General features: G+C 40.2%; 2 protein-coding genes across 5 annotated transcripts in view; both read right to left on the bottom strand.

The window, feature by feature from the left end:
• Positions 1 to 1,912: 1,912 nt before the first annotated feature.
• Positions 1,913 to 4,458, bottom strand: LOC113131897 (dickkopf-related protein 1-like). 2 transcript variants are annotated; one of them, XM_026309649.1, is made up of 4 exons: positions 4,059 to 4,458; positions 3,797 to 3,941; positions 3,454 to 3,588; positions 1,913 to 3,335 (listed from the first exon to the last, which is right to left on the bottom strand). In XM_026309649.1, exons 1-4 carry the CDS (start codon positions 4,287 to 4,289, stop codon positions 3,070 to 3,072), a joined length of 777 nt encoding a protein of 258 aa, XP_026165434.1. In that variant the 5' UTR covers positions 4,290 to 4,458; the 3' UTR covers positions 1,913 to 3,069. The 2 variants fall into 2 exon arrangements, with proteins under 2 accessions (XP_026165434.1, XP_026165435.1); XM_026309650.1 differs by having other exon boundaries at positions 3,797 to 3,938.
• Positions 4,459 to 7,208: 2,750 nt separating this feature from the next.
• LOC113132124 (cGMP-dependent protein kinase 1) overlaps positions 7,209 to 16,093 on the bottom strand; it is a 69,254-nt gene continuing 60,369 nt past the window's right edge. For all 3 annotated transcript variants that reach the window (XM_026309987.1, XM_026309986.1, XM_026309988.2), the window contains 9 exons: positions 12,066 to 12,162; positions 11,830 to 11,969; positions 10,570 to 10,659; positions 10,280 to 10,421; positions 9,644 to 9,807; positions 9,315 to 9,437; positions 9,161 to 9,223; positions 8,976 to 9,042; positions 7,209 to 8,857 (listed from right to left, as the gene is read on the bottom strand). In XM_026309987.1, coding sequence (XP_026165772.1) covers positions 8,759 to 8,857; positions 8,976 to 9,042; positions 9,161 to 9,223; positions 9,315 to 9,437; positions 9,644 to 9,807; positions 10,280 to 10,421; positions 10,570 to 10,659; positions 11,830 to 11,969; positions 12,066 to 12,162 — 985 coding nt within the window. In that variant the 3' untranslated portion in view covers positions 7,209 to 8,758. The remainder of the gene's footprint in view (positions 8,858 to 8,975; positions 9,043 to 9,160; positions 9,224 to 9,314; positions 9,438 to 9,643; positions 9,808 to 10,279; positions 10,422 to 10,569; positions 10,660 to 11,829; positions 11,970 to 12,065; positions 12,163 to 16,093) is intronic.

Raw genomic sequence — 16,093 nt, 5'->3', positions numbered from 1 at the left:
GGCAAGTGTGCTGTTCCTCCTAACACAAACCCAACATACCCCAAGATTCACCCATATAAGGGAGTGTGAATGTGTGTGCATGCATGTGCAAACATGTGAAAATGTGTTTGTATGTGTGTAATAGCTGTTAGGTGGCATGTAGGGACATGACTGTGTGTGTCTGTTGGCGTGGATGCTGTTTTTGCTGTTGTTTCTCTGGAGTCCATTGAATGTACCATGGCTGCGTGTGTGACACATACCTAAACACACACATACACACACCCTGCCTTTCCTCAGTTAGGGCACATGCCTGTGGCCTGTGTCAGTCTGTGGTTGGTGTAATGATGACAGGCTCACACACTCACACACAGATTCCAGGACCCCCACAAACATGACTTGGCTGAACCTGCATGGTATATTGTACTGCTGACAATGCTCTCATTACTCTTAATTGCTCTAAAGAGTGGACACTAAACTGTTTAAATGGAATGTGTCTCTCTGTATGTCTGCCTGCCTCCTTGACAATAGATCAACTCTGACCAACAATAGAGTAACCATGCAGATTCTTTACCTAAACAGTAATTCCACAAAATCCAATACTCTACTACAAATGTGCAAATGCACTGTATTTTATATATCTTTGCAAAAATAACAGGTAACAAAAGCTGCCAAGTTTAGTGGAGAAATGTTTCCCTCTAGGACTGAGTTATAAAGTAATATACAATGGAAATAAAAGCTCAAGTAGCTCAGAAACACCCTTAATTGTAGTAAATGTTCTTAGTTATTTTCACCACTTATCCAGAGTGACTGTAACAGAAAATATCACCGTGTCTTTCACAGACAAACTTCAAATAAGTGTCTGTGGATGTAAACAGAAGAAAAGGTTATCTGGCTTGTCTCTGTCTTGTGCTGCTTTTGATCTGACACAAGAATCAAGCAGAATGTACAGTAATTTCCTTACCATCTTCTAATCTAAACAGGCCTAATTACAGACACAAAGGTGTATTACACATTAGAGCACATCCATTGTACAACTAGGAAATGGAGTGTGCAGTGCAATTGAAGAGGCCGAATACCAAGAGCCTTTTTTTTTTCTTGAGTTGCATCACTCAACTCAAAGTGCTGTGGTACACCTCATTGCATGAATCTTGGTGTAGATTGAGTAAGATGTAAGTAATTAGAGGCTTTAGCTTGGATAGCTAGCTATCTGCTCCACTGCACATGAAGGCAGGGAAGTTATAATTAGAAACTAGCCAGGAACAACAAAGGGTTAGGTGGCAAACACTGCCCAGGATACACATACTTTATTACCTTTTTGCAGTTATCATTTGATATGGCAGCATCCTGTCCTCATTTTAATGTTCATCTAATGACATTGCAGTGCTGGATCATCCTCTGCTTCCATAGCAGGATGTGGCCTGTTGAGGCTCCTGTAAAGTTGTGCGATTATCGTATGTGTGCCTGCACATATTTCAGCATTTGTGTGTAATGAAAAAAATATCTAAAATATCTGGGCCAAACATTTAAACCATCCACTCAGCCTCAACCACTGATTTGTGACGTCTGGGCTGCAAGTAAACCCCACTGATTGTGGCTGTCCAAATCTTACTTTCCAGAGTGGGCTAGCCATTATTTTGCCAAAAATGTTTCCCATCTGTACCAATCACTGAATGAAGATTTTTGGACAAATCATTCAGATTTAAATGCTACTTGGAAATTTTTATTTGACACATCCTCACTGAAGTTCTCAAAACAAATCTCAAAAGAGATTTGTTTTTGTAGCATGGTAGATCAGAAAAAAAATACTGACAAAAAAATTAGGGCCAGAATGAATAAGGTGTTTAATAAAACAAATATATTCACATTTTTTATATAATAACATTTTTTATAAAACAATATATAACACATTTACAATGCATGCAGCACCATGTCTTTATAATACTGGTGTTGACAGAATTCAATAGCTCACTTAAGTGCCACCTCCAGTATAATATTTACAATACAGTAATTTACTGCAATAACTGAGGCTTGAAGTTCCAAAAAAAGAGAAACAAAACAGATCTGCCATTACTGACGACATAAATCGATGTTCCCAGGACTTCTGAAATGTCACTTCCGAAGTTATGACTCCTCATCTGTTGATGAGGAATTGGATCAGTCCATTTTGCTCTGTTGCATCCTTCTGGATATATCACTTTTCCAGGAATCATGTCTATCCTTCCGGGTACTGTGTTTGTGTCAGCAGCTTTGGCAGGAAAGAATGTCTTAGGTGTTGGATGTCTACTTCTGTGTGTGTGTGTGTGTGTGTGTGTCAGCATCTGTGGTGTATGCAAGTGTTTGTCAGTGTGTGTGACAGATTTTTTGGTTTGCTGGGTGTGTGTTTCTGTGTGTGTGTGTGTGTGTGTGTGTGTGTGTGTGTGTGTGTGTGTGTGTCCACATGTATGGGCAGAAACACACCAAGCCAACATCAAAGAACTAACGCTGACAAAGGCGAGAGAATATCACCTTTATCAGGGCCAAAAAGTGGCTCTTGAACAGACCACAAAGACTATTGCTCATATTCTGTTCCTGCATGAGAGGAGGAAATAACTCTCCATACTGGCAGGTGGCTGTAGTCTGTACTGGTCATTCAAAAAGGGAAAGCGTAAGATGTATACTGCAGCTATACAAACTGTAAACAAAGCAGCATTTGCTTACCATTTTCAGACCACTTACTCACCACAGACTGTTTACAACTACTCCTAAACGTCTGATAACAAGTTGGGTGGCACTGGCATTGTCAACCCTGGTTGACTCTGGTTTTTTGGTTATGGAAATGGAAAGGAAGTGGCAGAGGTGAAAAATAAGGAGAAACCGCATTAAATGGTTGAACTCATGGATACCACACTGATCCACTAAGCTGAACAGAGTGGTTTCTCTAGACAGGATCCACTGCCAATTTATCATACTGAATTGGCTGAAAAGACTTGACAGGACGTCAACTAGTGCCAACAGTGCGGGACACACCGCAAAAACTTGGGTGATATAGACTCAGCAGCCTGACATAGGCCGATGGATGACTGTCGGCTTGGTGTGTCACAGGCCTGTGTATCAGTGTCTCTGACAGGTGTGTAGGTTCCGGGCTGCAGTCCTGCTGACACTGTGATCTCGCTCTCCTTTGTCTGGCCGGCAGGTCAGGCCATCACCACAGTCGCAGCGCTGGAACAGCTCCAAGCCATGGTTGCCTTTCCTGCGGTGACGCGTACACACCTGGCCCTCCGTCAGCACAGGTTTACAGATGCGAGACCAGAAGTGTCTGGCACAGCACAGACCCTCAGAGCAGTCTGCAGATCTCAGGCAGGTATCCCCCTCCTGGCCTAGAAATAGAGGGAAGGGAGAGATGCCAGTATGTTAAATGAAACAGACCTCACAGAAAACATCTTGTGTTGTTACTTGAACTTTATAAAGATTGATGATTTTTAACAGGACGCTAACCTTTCACGGGTTGAGGCTGATGGCCATTGCCAGTGGGAGGCCTCTTGGCCGGATGCTCCATGGTGTTGTTGTATTTGTGCCAGCCTGTGACGCTGGATGCATCTGTACCATCTATGTCATTTGCTTGGCAAACACCTAGAAAAGTCAAAGGGCAAAAGAAACAGTCTTTAGGGTCTGATTGTAGCACCTTAGATATTTACAGCTCTGGGTATGTTAGATTTAATGGATACCAGTAACTACATTTACAGACATGCAAGACTCTGTAACACTGCAAGCAAGTGATCCCCAGCGAAAACTACATCAAAATCTAAGTATTTATTCCAGACGAGATGTCTCTGCTCACCATTGCTGCAGCGGTTTCCTCCGCAACACATGGAGTCCCGTGCGCAACGCTTCCGGCTCTTACGACATGGAAGACAGGCGCCTCGGGCTTCGTTGCAGAATTCATCACCCCCGCAGTCTTCATCATCCGTGCAAACACCTGACTGCTACAGCATGACAAAACGAAAAGCGTTGTCATTTAAGCATGGAAATTCCACGATAATATAACTTTGGCTAGATCGTGTCGCTCAGACTTGACTTTTACGCACGGGAAATTGAATTACCTGCAAGGTGTCTACGGGTGATTTGTGTCCCACGCTGCCAGAGGGTGAGGTACGCGGACTCGGACTGACAGTGTCCGCGACTTTTCCGCCCGAAGCACCGGGCAAGTTTTTGATGGAGTTGGAGTTCATCAGGACCGTCCCCGCGTAAACGTCCCCAAGGTATCCAAACAGCGTGAGATACACAACCAATAAGCTGTGCGCTGACGGTATCTGCATTACTCTTCCTTTCATTTCTGCGTTGCTGCAAACACACGAAAAAAAAAATCCCTCGAGTTTGACTGGAAAAAAATGACAGAATGCCAAAGTCCAAAGCGGCCTTGAGTCCTGAAATACAAAGTCTCCAGGGAGTTTCGGCACGATGCTTGGAAGTCTCCTGCCTCACAGTCCTGGGATGATCGCTTTATACATGTGGACCTGTTTGTCTTCCCGCCCCTCGCTGTGCACAACAAAGACGGAGGGGTGGAATTTCAAAGAGAGCCCCACTGTACGGAAATGACCATCTATTCTCCCTGCGCAGTACTAGGCTTCACAGTGTTTGTGTAATGGTAATGACCTGCAAAGTTTGAATCCCCATCATTTAGTGACGCGTTGGGGAAATAAATTAGGAAAAGAAGTGTCAGCATAAGCATCGTGTCAGAATGTGCTCAGTCTACTTAATATTAAAACATTTGAATAAAAAATATATTACATTATCTATGTTCCCTGTTTTAACATGTCCGTTTTAAGGCGCAGATTGAGACGCTTAGTTACATTTGCTAAAGACAAATAACATCACTAATCATTTTTCTTGTATTAGGGGTAAATATTCACATTATAGGCATTTGACTTTTTCTAAAGATGCTGACACCAGGGCTTCACTATATATGCTGATAGAAATCATTTCAGTGACTTTTAGGTTCATATAGGTCTAATTAAACTACAGTAACCATGTTTTATTTGTTCAATGATGTAACTTTAAAGTTGTAGGGAGACGAACTCCATTGCCCTGCTCTATAAGAGCTGTTTGGTTATTCCACTTTCTTTGACATTCAAGTAGCCTACCCGCCCTTTGGCTGTGCGAAGACACTGATTGAAGTTACTTGCCTCGATTAACTATTTCATTTGATCCTTCTGATTGCAAAGGGGGCAATTATCCTCCAAAGTGTGCGTGATTACACCGGTGTCGGACATCAATGTGTAGGATATGCAGACCATTAAGGGGTGTGAAAAGTTTACCGAATTAATGGACTTCCGTGGAGAGGCCTTTCAGGCTTGACTGGCACTTTGGAGATTAAAGGCAACTCTGATCTGTGCTGCTCTTTGACCCTTTGGGCTTCTCCACTGCAAGAAATGTCAAGACGAAGGAAAGATGTATTTAGAACATTTTAAATTAAACCTTAAAAAAAAAGGACCAATGTCTGATAGCAAGCCAGCTCGTTTCACATTTCACCTATAATCAGAACACCTCTGATTACTCTGTGAAGTTATACTTATTATTTACTACATTCTGAGGGACGCGATTATTCTGAAATGTTTTCAAACAAACAAACAAATAAACAGAAGCCTGGGGCTTATTAACTTTTCCTGTCCTACAAGCTGTTTTACGCATGTGACAAAGTCAGTTTACAGTGTTTAGAGAAGCTCACAGGTGCTGAAGGTGCCTTTAGTTTCTCTGTGGACTTACCTCGGCACTCGGACGTCATCTGCTGGTCAGCTACAGCCTCTGTTTCAGCGTGAGCATGTGTTTCTGCGTGCATGCGTGCGACAGTAGGAGAGAGATGCGCCATAGACGCTTGACAAACACACTGCAGCACTTTGCGCGTTTGGATAACTGTATATCTTTTGAAGTAGGCTTTCGTCTACACTTTCCTAAATGTCAGTGCTGGTAAGGTGAGCTCCTTTGATCCCCTTTGATCTAGCAGAAGTGTCACCTTGTTGTTATGGCTGAAGCCATTTCCCTGTCTCTCAAACAGATTTGTTGTGCGAATAACACTGAAACCAGAGAAGCTGAATCATCTACACTTAACCACTAAGTGCATGACATTAACTGTACGACTGATTATTAGATCTCAGGCTTCCCTAACCAGTTCACACCAGGCTGACACAGGAGTGTTGAGAGAGATGCGTTACCTGCAGCTCCCTCCTGTGGCAACTACAGAGAAGTGTAAAATGCTCACAGCACAAAGCCTCAGCCATACTCAGTTGTTTAAAATGAGTAAGAGACAAACACCACTCAAAAGTATTGTTTTTACTCTATAATTTTAAAAATCTTACACATTGTTCAGCAAAATGCATTTACAGCAAAATCAACAACATAACACAAGGCAGATATCAGGTGACATTGCAGAAGGCGGTCAGTATAAGACTTGAAACCAGTGAGTTGTAAAATGATGGCATACCTAAGGCTTTGTGTTAAACATAATCTGCTCTTAATGCAGTGAAATACTTACGGTATACCTACACACTTAACTCTCATCGACATTATTTATTGATTTATTCGATTTGAATGTTAGTGTGTATGTGTGCTCGGCTTCCTGGGATGAAATATAAGTTCAACTCTTCAGCTTTAGTTAAACCCGAACAATAAAATAAGAAATTGGATGATGATGTATTATGATCAGTGCTATCATATGGTCAAAGATTGTCAACAGTGGTAAACCAGAATATTGTTTTTTTTTTGTTGTTTGTTTGTTTGATTGTTTTTTTTTTTGTATTTGTGAAATGTTCAAAACTGCAAATCATTCTTACCATCTCTACATGCTCAGATTTCATAAGTGAAAGGGATGCTCCCTCAGAGCTATGTTTTATTCTTCATTTCATATTGGGCTTGTTGTGGTTGAAGTCATGTGATCACAGTAGATACTGATTATAGAGAAAAGCAAGTCATTGCAGCCAAATCAGCTATGATCGATTTTTTTTAAAAATCATTTTACTGTTAACAAATGTTGACGTGAGGGTACAGCAGGAAATTTATTTTGTATATACTCATCAACTATCAAATGACTAGAAATTCTCCTTCCATAGTGATTAATGTATTTATTAGATATAACAAAGGTTCAGAAGCAGCCCTCTAAGAGGACACATACATTTTTGAGGTGTTTATGTGTTCATGCAGCATCAAAAAGGTCTCGTGATGTTAATTTTGTATGCCATTGATTTAAGGCACTTACATTTTTTTTTCTGATTTTATGCTCTGAATGAGAGGTGATGAGCTGGGATAGACGTCATGGCGCAATTGGTCTCACAAAACATGATCTCTTTTGTTTCCTTTGCCATCTGTCTTAAGATAATATGAATGTAGCAAATGTTGTCGCGAAAAGAGAGGACGATTCATTTCTATGGTTGAACTGAACATGATTAAACCTTTTTAAAAACCTCGAGAATGCCACTTAGCACAACAGAGCAAGGTGTCAAGTGATATCAAACAAATCTTCACTCAAGTTTACAAATTGACACAAGTCTCCAACTTTCTAAAGAAGAAAGTCAAGTACGGTACAAAGAAATAAAGCACAAAAAAATTACTATACAAAAACAATAACCAGTACTGCCATCTTACTATCGCCTATTATAATTTATCAACAACAGCACCAAAGACGTCGAAACCATTTTCACAGTTGTGTCAGAACTACATAAGATTTAATAGAACATGTCTGGTTTGGTTAACTGGGAAGAGGCATTTGGGTGATTTAAAAACAAAATTAAAAAGTATGTAGGTAGAGAAGCATTCATATGCATGATTAAAAGCACATTAAGGAACAAGAACAGAGTGTGACTCCACATACCAAAGCTTAAAATTAGCTAGAACGGCTGATTTTCTCTGTTAATGGTCTTAAGTGCATAACGATGCATACTTCATGGAAATACTAGCTGACATTTCATGTGTGTCGGTGTGTGATTCATTAAATTTTAAGCAGGGCACTTGAAGAGTCACATCTCTTTCCACTGAATGCACAGCATTTGTGTTTTTCAAGGTAGGTTCTTCTCACATAAAGTGTACTAAGTATTTGATTTTAGCCCGGTTGTAGTCATGTGTCAAATACTATGTACCATACATACTGTATTGTCCTAGGGATATTAAACAAGAAAAAAAAAAAAAAAAATCAATGACATTCAGTTAAGTCTTGAGCACTTGATACCAGTTTTACTTGCAAACTGTAGTGTGTAGATCTCTGGAAAGTATCAGAACTTGCAGCAAGCAGCTGCATGTCAAAATTTAGGGAGGAACTCCCGAAATATCTTATGTCCCCCCTCAAAGTCCGACAAACATTGCAGAGAAATAAACAGAAAAAAATCAATTATCTGCTTCCTCTCTTTTTCAGCAGTCCATCATCACACTTTTCACACTCATATTTATCCTATAACCAAACATTAGATAGACTATCAAGCATTCTGTCACGCGCTAAACAATTTTCCCTATTACTTGGGAAAATCTGGCTCCATAATCAGCCTCTGTTGTATTGTATGTATGTGTGTGCATCCCTGCACTTTCTTTGCTTTCGCCTTTAGAACTGAGTGTAAGACAACACTGGAGAAGTGCTACAGCAGTCCCATTATAAATGCTTGATCCAGAGCCACAGTGAAATAAAGGCATATCGGTGACCCAGAGGGTTTGCCATGATCTTCTTTTCCATCTCGTCTCTTTCATTTTTAATGCAGTCCTCAGGATGGCCTCCAAGCCAACAACAGAAGAGTTTCTTTTGGTTTTAGGGGAGAGGAGAACATCAAAAATCAATGTCCCAGCCAGAGTTGTCATCAGGAGGCGGATCCTCATTGTCCTCCGGGAAGCTGTCGAAGTTACTTGTGTCAACTGCTGATGTGACCTGATAGAAAGAGCGAAAAACCATTCACATAAAGAACAAACAAGCATACAACAGATTTTTAGCATAAGGTTCACTACAAAAGAGCAAATAGAAAGAAAATGTTTAAGAAGAGACTTACATTAGGGATAATAGGTGGTGTCAATGTCCCCTTCTTCAAGCCCTCCCAGTTAAAGCCCTCAAACCATCTAAAAGGAAAAACAGCATTAATACTAATACAAATACTAATTAGATTTTACTGCACAATTATACAGTGAAAAGAAACAAATTAATAGGAGGATTATATACAGCTCTATGTATGCTTACTTGTGCTTTTGTATGTCTTTGACACCATTTTTCAAGTTTCCCAGTCTTTCAGAAGGATTATCCCTGCAGTACAAAAAAAAAAACCTTTATGAGGACTCAGCATGCAGACCACTTCCCTGAATTATTCCAAACTGCCAGAGGCACCAGTACTCACCTGCATAGCTTTTTGATTAGGTTGGCAGCATTTTTGGTAATTTTCTTTGGAAATTCAATCATGTCAATTCCTCTCAGGATGATGTTGTAGGTTTTCATAGGATCAGGGCCAGAGAATGGAGGACTATATGATATAAGTAAAAACATTAGTTTTGAGTAAAAAGTGCCTTAGTATGGGAAGTTTTCTTCTAACTGAAACTTGCAACTAAACTGTTTGAATTGTGACTTCTGAATCTGAATAATTTCCCAATTTAAAAGTATGTCATTTTTTAATTTATTGTTTGTTTTACATGCTCTATAAATTAGATTTCAGCCCAGACTCGTGTGTACCTGCCAGTTAAGAGCTCAAACATGAGGATTCCTAGAGACCAGTAGTCAGCTGAGATGTCGTGGCCCTTGTTCAGAATGATCTCTGGTGCTACATACTCCGGCGTCCCACAGAAGGTCCACGTCTTCTTCCCAAACCCGATCTTCTTGGCAAAGCCAAAATCCACCTGAAGATTTTGTCAGGCAAAGTTAAATAAGAATTTGAATTATTTTTATATTAATACCCCAAATTTGTAGCAGATTATGTTTAATCAAGTGTATAATAATAGTGAGGCTGGAAATAGTGTAATTGTTTAAGTACTACAGTTTTTCACTTGATGCTTCGGCTTTGAACAGAAGGAGTTGAGCAGATGGTTGCTGCTCTGCCAAAAACTACAAACTGCCCTCTCCATGAGCAGAGAAGGGAATGGCTGTACCCCAAAAAACACACTCAACTTAACCTAAATTATACTTTTCTTTATACTATAATTTTATATTTTTCTTCACAGCCAACATGAGGCGAGTGCTCATATTTCACTTGATCATTCACTGTAGCTTCATGGAAATATGCGTTTTCTTTTGTTTGAATCATTAAAGACTTCTCAGAAATGACAGAAGATGATTCAGCGTTGTTTTGAGTGGTTCACACTAATCTCTTACCAGTTTGGCATAGCCTCTGTGGTCCAGTATAAGGTTCTCTGGCTTGAGGTCTCTGTAGATGATGCCTTTGGAATGCAGGTAAGCGAAGGCCTCCACCACACAAGCTGTGTAAAACCTGGTGGTTGAGTCCTCAAATGAACCCCTAGAAACACAGCAGGTTAATTATAAAAGTGAAGATGCAAGCAAGCACTTGGGAACGTGCTGGTAGTGAACTGCTGAAACCTCAATTGTGTAAAGGCCTGCTCCTTCACAAGATTGCCCATGCTTTTCACTAGAGAATCAGAGCTTACCGGTCTCGGAGAATGGTCCACAGCTCTCCTCCTAAACAAGCTTCCATCAACATGTAGAGGTACTTGCTGTCTTTGAAAGTTCTATAGAGTCTGGGAACACAAAGATGGATGAGAAACAGCTGTCAGATGCAAAAAATATTTGATGAACATGTGGTAGAAAAATGAAATTAATTGTCGTGTTTAGTCCAAAATGAATATTCAAAAATTAGAATGGCTGATACAAATTCTTACAAACTCATTGCTAATTCCAATATATGCACAATAGACTTAAATTTAAAACTGTATCTGGTCACTAGGTCACTATTTCTATAAAACAAATACAACCGTCAAGGAGGAAACAATTTTACATCAACATGCTAAACAGTTATCTATTTTTAAATGCAGTATATTGACAGAATTAGAGTAACAGGTTATTAAAATGAACTTTATTTATACTTTAGCCAAGTGATTGTAAAAAGAGCAACAAAAAGAGCATCTAAAATGCTGTGTAACATTTTCTATACTTATACAGTATCCATCCATCCATCCATCTTCTATACCCGCTTTTTCCTGGCTCAGGGTCACGGGGATCTGCTGGAGCCTATCCCAGCTCTCTCTCGGGTGGAAGGCAGGGGTACACCCTGGACAGGTCACCAGTCTGTCGCAGGGCCACATATAGACACACAAAGACAGACAACCACACACACTCACACTCACTCCTACGGGCAATTTTAGAGTCACCAATCAACCTAACATGCATGTTTTTGGACTGTGGGAGCGAACCCACGACCTTCTTGCTGTGAGGCAACAGTGCTAACCACTCAGCCACCATGCTGCCCCTTATACAGTATATACATTTTATATTGTTCATATATAACATAAGCAAGACGTGAATTCTTTGTGCCTTCTCATTATCTTTCAGTGTCATAAGAAGCTGGAACTCTGGAACCAGTATACACAGTTTTTTTTCTGTGTATACTGGTTCCACCTTGTATAACTCACCAGAGTATCTCAGGAAACCACAGGTAAATACACAAGCACTCCTACTCACATTCATTCTGCACCTATGATACAAGGCAAGTTGTTTCCAATGTACTTGATTTGAGAGTGGGAGGAAACCTTTATTAACACAAGAGAACCTGCCAGCTCCACAGAGAAATATCTGGTAATCACGCCCAAGTCCTTCTGGCTCTGAAGTAATAATGTACTGATACTTGTGACATGTATAGAATATACAGTATATTGTTTATATTGCCTTTCAAATAAGTTCAGGCGGTGTACCTAACAATGAAGTCTGAGTGGGCCTCCTGCATGATGAGCTTCTCTGAGCGAATATGCTCTTGCTGTCTTGTGTCGACTATGTGCCGCTTCTTTAGGATCTTCATGGCAAAGGTTTTGTTTTCATCACTCTTGAGCTGAACCTGCAGAGAAAAGGAAAGAAAAAAAAATGTAGCTAAAAATCAGCCCTTACATTAACCAGCACAGCCTGTTACACAGTTGTGACTACCAGCCCCTACCAGCTCAACACGTCCAAAGCCACCAACCCCCAGAGTGTCAATGATGTTGAAGTCAGCCAGGTTGAGATTGAAGAAAAAAGCATTCTCCGCTTCATACCTGTGGTGCCGGGAAAAGAGGAGAAAAGACAGTATTAGAGGTATTAGAGATGAGATGAAGGCTGAAAGAAGAGATAATCCACTTTCAACAACCTGAGACAAAATATCCATCTCTCTTTAAGCTCATTTGTTTGCGAATCCTAGAGGATTTAACTCGGAGTAATTTATCAAAGATATTATTGATGATGTGGAGTGTATAAACATGAAAACGTGAACAGGATATGTTTTAGTTTAGCCCTCTGCCAATTCACCATGACCTCTGTTTGGGCACAGACTGAATGTCCCCAGCCTGTGCCCATATAGAAAAGAACAAAGACAGGACATCCGTCACACGATAAGACTGACTACTCAGCTGGCTCAGAAGACATGCCTTGGCTCTGCCACTGTACACTATAACATGCCATTGCTGACCTGCACATGCTGACAGCCAAGACTGTTTCCATGGGTCCATCCCTTATCCTCTGACACTCAGTGCCGTTATTGTTTGATGCAGACAGAGTTTCATTGACTCTGTCACTGGATCAGTGGGCTTAGGACAGATCTGAGTCTGGACAGGCCTTTGTGGGTCAGTCTTTACAGACCTCAACCATAATCTTTTTATTGCACCAAAACAGTAAAGCTGTTAATAACAGATATTTATAAAAACAAGGAAGGCTTATTTAAAAATGCCAGTCTCTCTTCAGTGGCATTTATTATGTTTATTTTTCTAACATTGTCTCATTTTATGAGAACTATTTGATAAACACAAAGGGAAATAAAACATCTTACTTTTGCCTTGCTTCAATATAAGATTAAAGGGCCATTTGAGAAGTGGAAGGAGAATTTCACCTCATCAGATCCACCAGATTCTTGTTACACTGGCAGCCCGAACAATAAAATCTCTTCTCTGTGCTGCATGCCAGTAGGCATTATGGTGGCACGTGTTGGCAGTTTACTGAGCATGTTGTTTCTCAGAAACAAATCAGGTTTCCAGGACAGACACTGTTTATTTTCATGTACACAGGCCCTACTACTATCTTAGATTCACAGGAGATCCTTTTATCTTTTTCTTTCCTCCTGTCATCTCCCAAAATACTCTCTTTGTAAGAAAGGGACAAAGAGAAATAGCAAGGATTACTACATCTACAAGGATTAAATCTTGTGTGTGGGACAGGATTATTAATAAGGTCAGAGTGACTGATGTGTGTATCCATGGATTTATGAATGCACATACAAAATCACAGAGATGTGGACATTTATATATAATAGTTATATAATAAACATAAAGGGATTTGTTTTACATTATTTAAAGAAAGTGCTTTAAAAAGATTTAATAGTAATTATATGATTTGGCCAGCAGGTGGCAGCACTGCTCTGTTAAATAACAAGGTAAGCTAACCTGATGAAGAAAAACTCCATGCTATTAAAACTTGAATCCCAAAATAAGGCTATAAGGCTAAAATTAAACCCATAATAATACATTATTCAATTTGGGGTTATACAAGATGACCCCAAATAAAGCAAATAAAACAAGACAACATTTAAACCAGCTGGTCATAACTGCCGTAGAAAAACACTTTCTGTCTCTCCATACATCTTAATCAAGGGCACATACAGTAAGCTCTCTGGGAGCACTTGAAGCGCAGAAATATTTACTGCAGCAGCAACACAAATACTCTTCTCTCTGATTTCTTTTTCAGAAAGGCAGAGAGCAGCACTTATGTAAGCCCATGGCTGAAGCACTAGATGTCAGAAACAGGAATATGATATAGACAAGTAGACCCTACGGGAGTCAAAGCATACATCCACCTTAAATAGATGGCTAAACCATGACCTTGAATGAAAAGTAATGCACAACTCGGCAGCACCCGACACTGTAATATAACCCTAGTTAATTACATAGAACATGTATTTTTTTGTTCCCTTATCTGAGGTTGAAGTAACATGTTAACTTATTACTGTGGCAAATCCATTACTAGCACCGCAATACAAGTGTTCTGCCAGCACCCCAGTGGGTAATAATCTGCATCAGTGAACAGATGAGATCATAAAAAATGATGCAATCCCCATGTATCTAAGTGTGTGTGTGTGTGTGTGTGTGTGTGTGTGTGTGTGTGTGTGTGTGGACATTGTCTTCATTTTCTTTCCTCTGGTTCTTCTTGGTCTTGCCTGACTCAAGAGACAGGAAAGCATCTCTGACCTTAAAGTTGACTCTCATTAAATACTGCTTTTATTTAACAGCAGTTCCTGCTAATTAAACACCTACACCTGCCCAATGGAGTGGTAAATACTGAGTCATCCTTCTCATCGATCTTCAGTAATAAAAAGTTTTCTTGTTGGATGGGCCATGATTGGAAGAAACTAGAGATGTAAAATATTTATATTCAAGTAATGGCATCTGCAAATTAACTTAGATTTGAGACATTTTAATGACAGCTTGAATACAGAAAAAGAATGCAGTTGTCGACGTAGTTTACATAGATGATTTTATTTATGGTAACTCTGCATTGTAGGTGAAATTCTTTGTCTCATCTACAGATTCTCACTTCATTTGGGTTTTGTGTCTAGAAATACAAGTGAAACATCATAACAGAGATGGATCTATTTGCTCTAATTTGTGTCACATGACATTCCTCCTGCAGAGAGAAGCAGCAGCTTGATCCAAAACAATGTGCACATATAGCACATAGCAGGAAGGTAATCTTTGAAGACCTGTCAAAGACAGCAGCTGTAGTTTGCTGTATACTTATAGTACTGCTGCATGGTGCTTATCCGCTGTGACCAATTAGTGATAGTTTCCATCACTGTAGGATCCTGACTCAGTCTTTCCTCACTAAGAAACGAATGTGCTCGCTGGGCGGGGAGCAGCATCAAGAGATGACACGCCGCGCGCACGGCAGGAGAAGCTACCTTAATCATGGTGGAAACGGCTTTGATGTGACAGATTTCAGGGAACAGAGGTTATGGCTCTATTTTAAGGTAAAAGTGAGAACATGGTTGATAATAAGGTCATTAATAATACCCATGGCAAAATATTATATGTTACTCATTTACATAAAATCAATCTTAAACTAACTTCCTGAAAGACCTAGAGATGGGAATAATGGATCAGTCAAATCACACCACAAGTCTGTTTCTATCACATCTGCTGCTGGCAGAGCACTCATCAGTGGTAGTGAGCCTGGCCAGGGCTGAATGCCAGAAACAAGCCACAGCACCACCCCAACCCCCCCACCCCAGCCATTATACCCATTCCCATTTTTTCATTAGTGCCTCTGTCCAGCATAGGAACTGGTGTTATGTTCTGCTGTTGGCTCCCTAAATGCACTGACTTGCAAAGATGACTGCCATTCTAAACAGTCAGACACAAATTTAAAGCACTGTACAAATGTCTAGCCTGTTCTCTCCCTGTCTGCACCCTGTCCATCCAGCAACATCTTTCTTCTCCTACTGTTGCGCTAAGATGTTCCTGCTCTCACGCACTGTATTGTGTCATTGCTGGGTTCTTGTTTCCCCTCACCTTGACTCACAGCATAGCTTGAAGTGAACAAGGTTACACATTATGCCAATACGTGGCTGTATGAACCCGAAGATGCCCACCTCATCGCCAAGGTGTCCTGTGCCTTCTGTAGTGCTATTCTCCTGTTTCCATAGCGACATTAAATAGAGTACATATTAATTCCTCCAGAAATAGAGGCGAAGGTCATAGCCTCTGCTTTCTGGCCTGCCACTCAAGTATTGTCTTGTTATGTAATAGACTAAAGGCATAATGCATTAATGGCTTGATTGGGGCATATTTCTTTATAAAAATGTTGCAGCTGATGGACAGACACGATATGGTATGAGGTTTTAAAAGTTTACTGAGAGAGAAAATTAATTTGCAGCATCAACTGATTAAAACAATACAATTTTCAATCCCCAAGCTCAAAACAATAAGATGCACTTGCATAGCT

Source organism: Mastacembelus armatus, chromosome 15, assembly GCF_900324485.2.
Source record: "Mastacembelus armatus chromosome 15, fMasArm1.2, whole genome shotgun sequence".
NCBI classification, from domain to species: domain Eukaryota; kingdom Metazoa; phylum Chordata; class Actinopteri; order Synbranchiformes; family Mastacembelidae; genus Mastacembelus; species Mastacembelus armatus.
The sequence above is the reverse complement of the archived record's forward strand: the minus strand, read 5'-3'. Positions and strand labels throughout refer to the sequence as shown.

Coding starts and splice junctions, on each gene's coding strand:
- LOC113131897 (XM_026309649.1), bottom strand. CDS start 4,289: ATGAAAGGAAGAGTAATGCAGATACCGTCAGCGCACAGCTTATTGGTT. Junction 3,942..4,058: donor CACCCGTAGACACCTTGCAG/GTAATTCAATTT, acceptor GTCATGCTGTAG/CAGTCAGGTGTTTGCACGGA. Junction 3,589..3,796: donor AGGAAACCGCTGCAGCAATG/GTGAGCAGAGAC, acceptor TGACTTTTCTAG/GTGTTTGCCAAGCAAATGAC.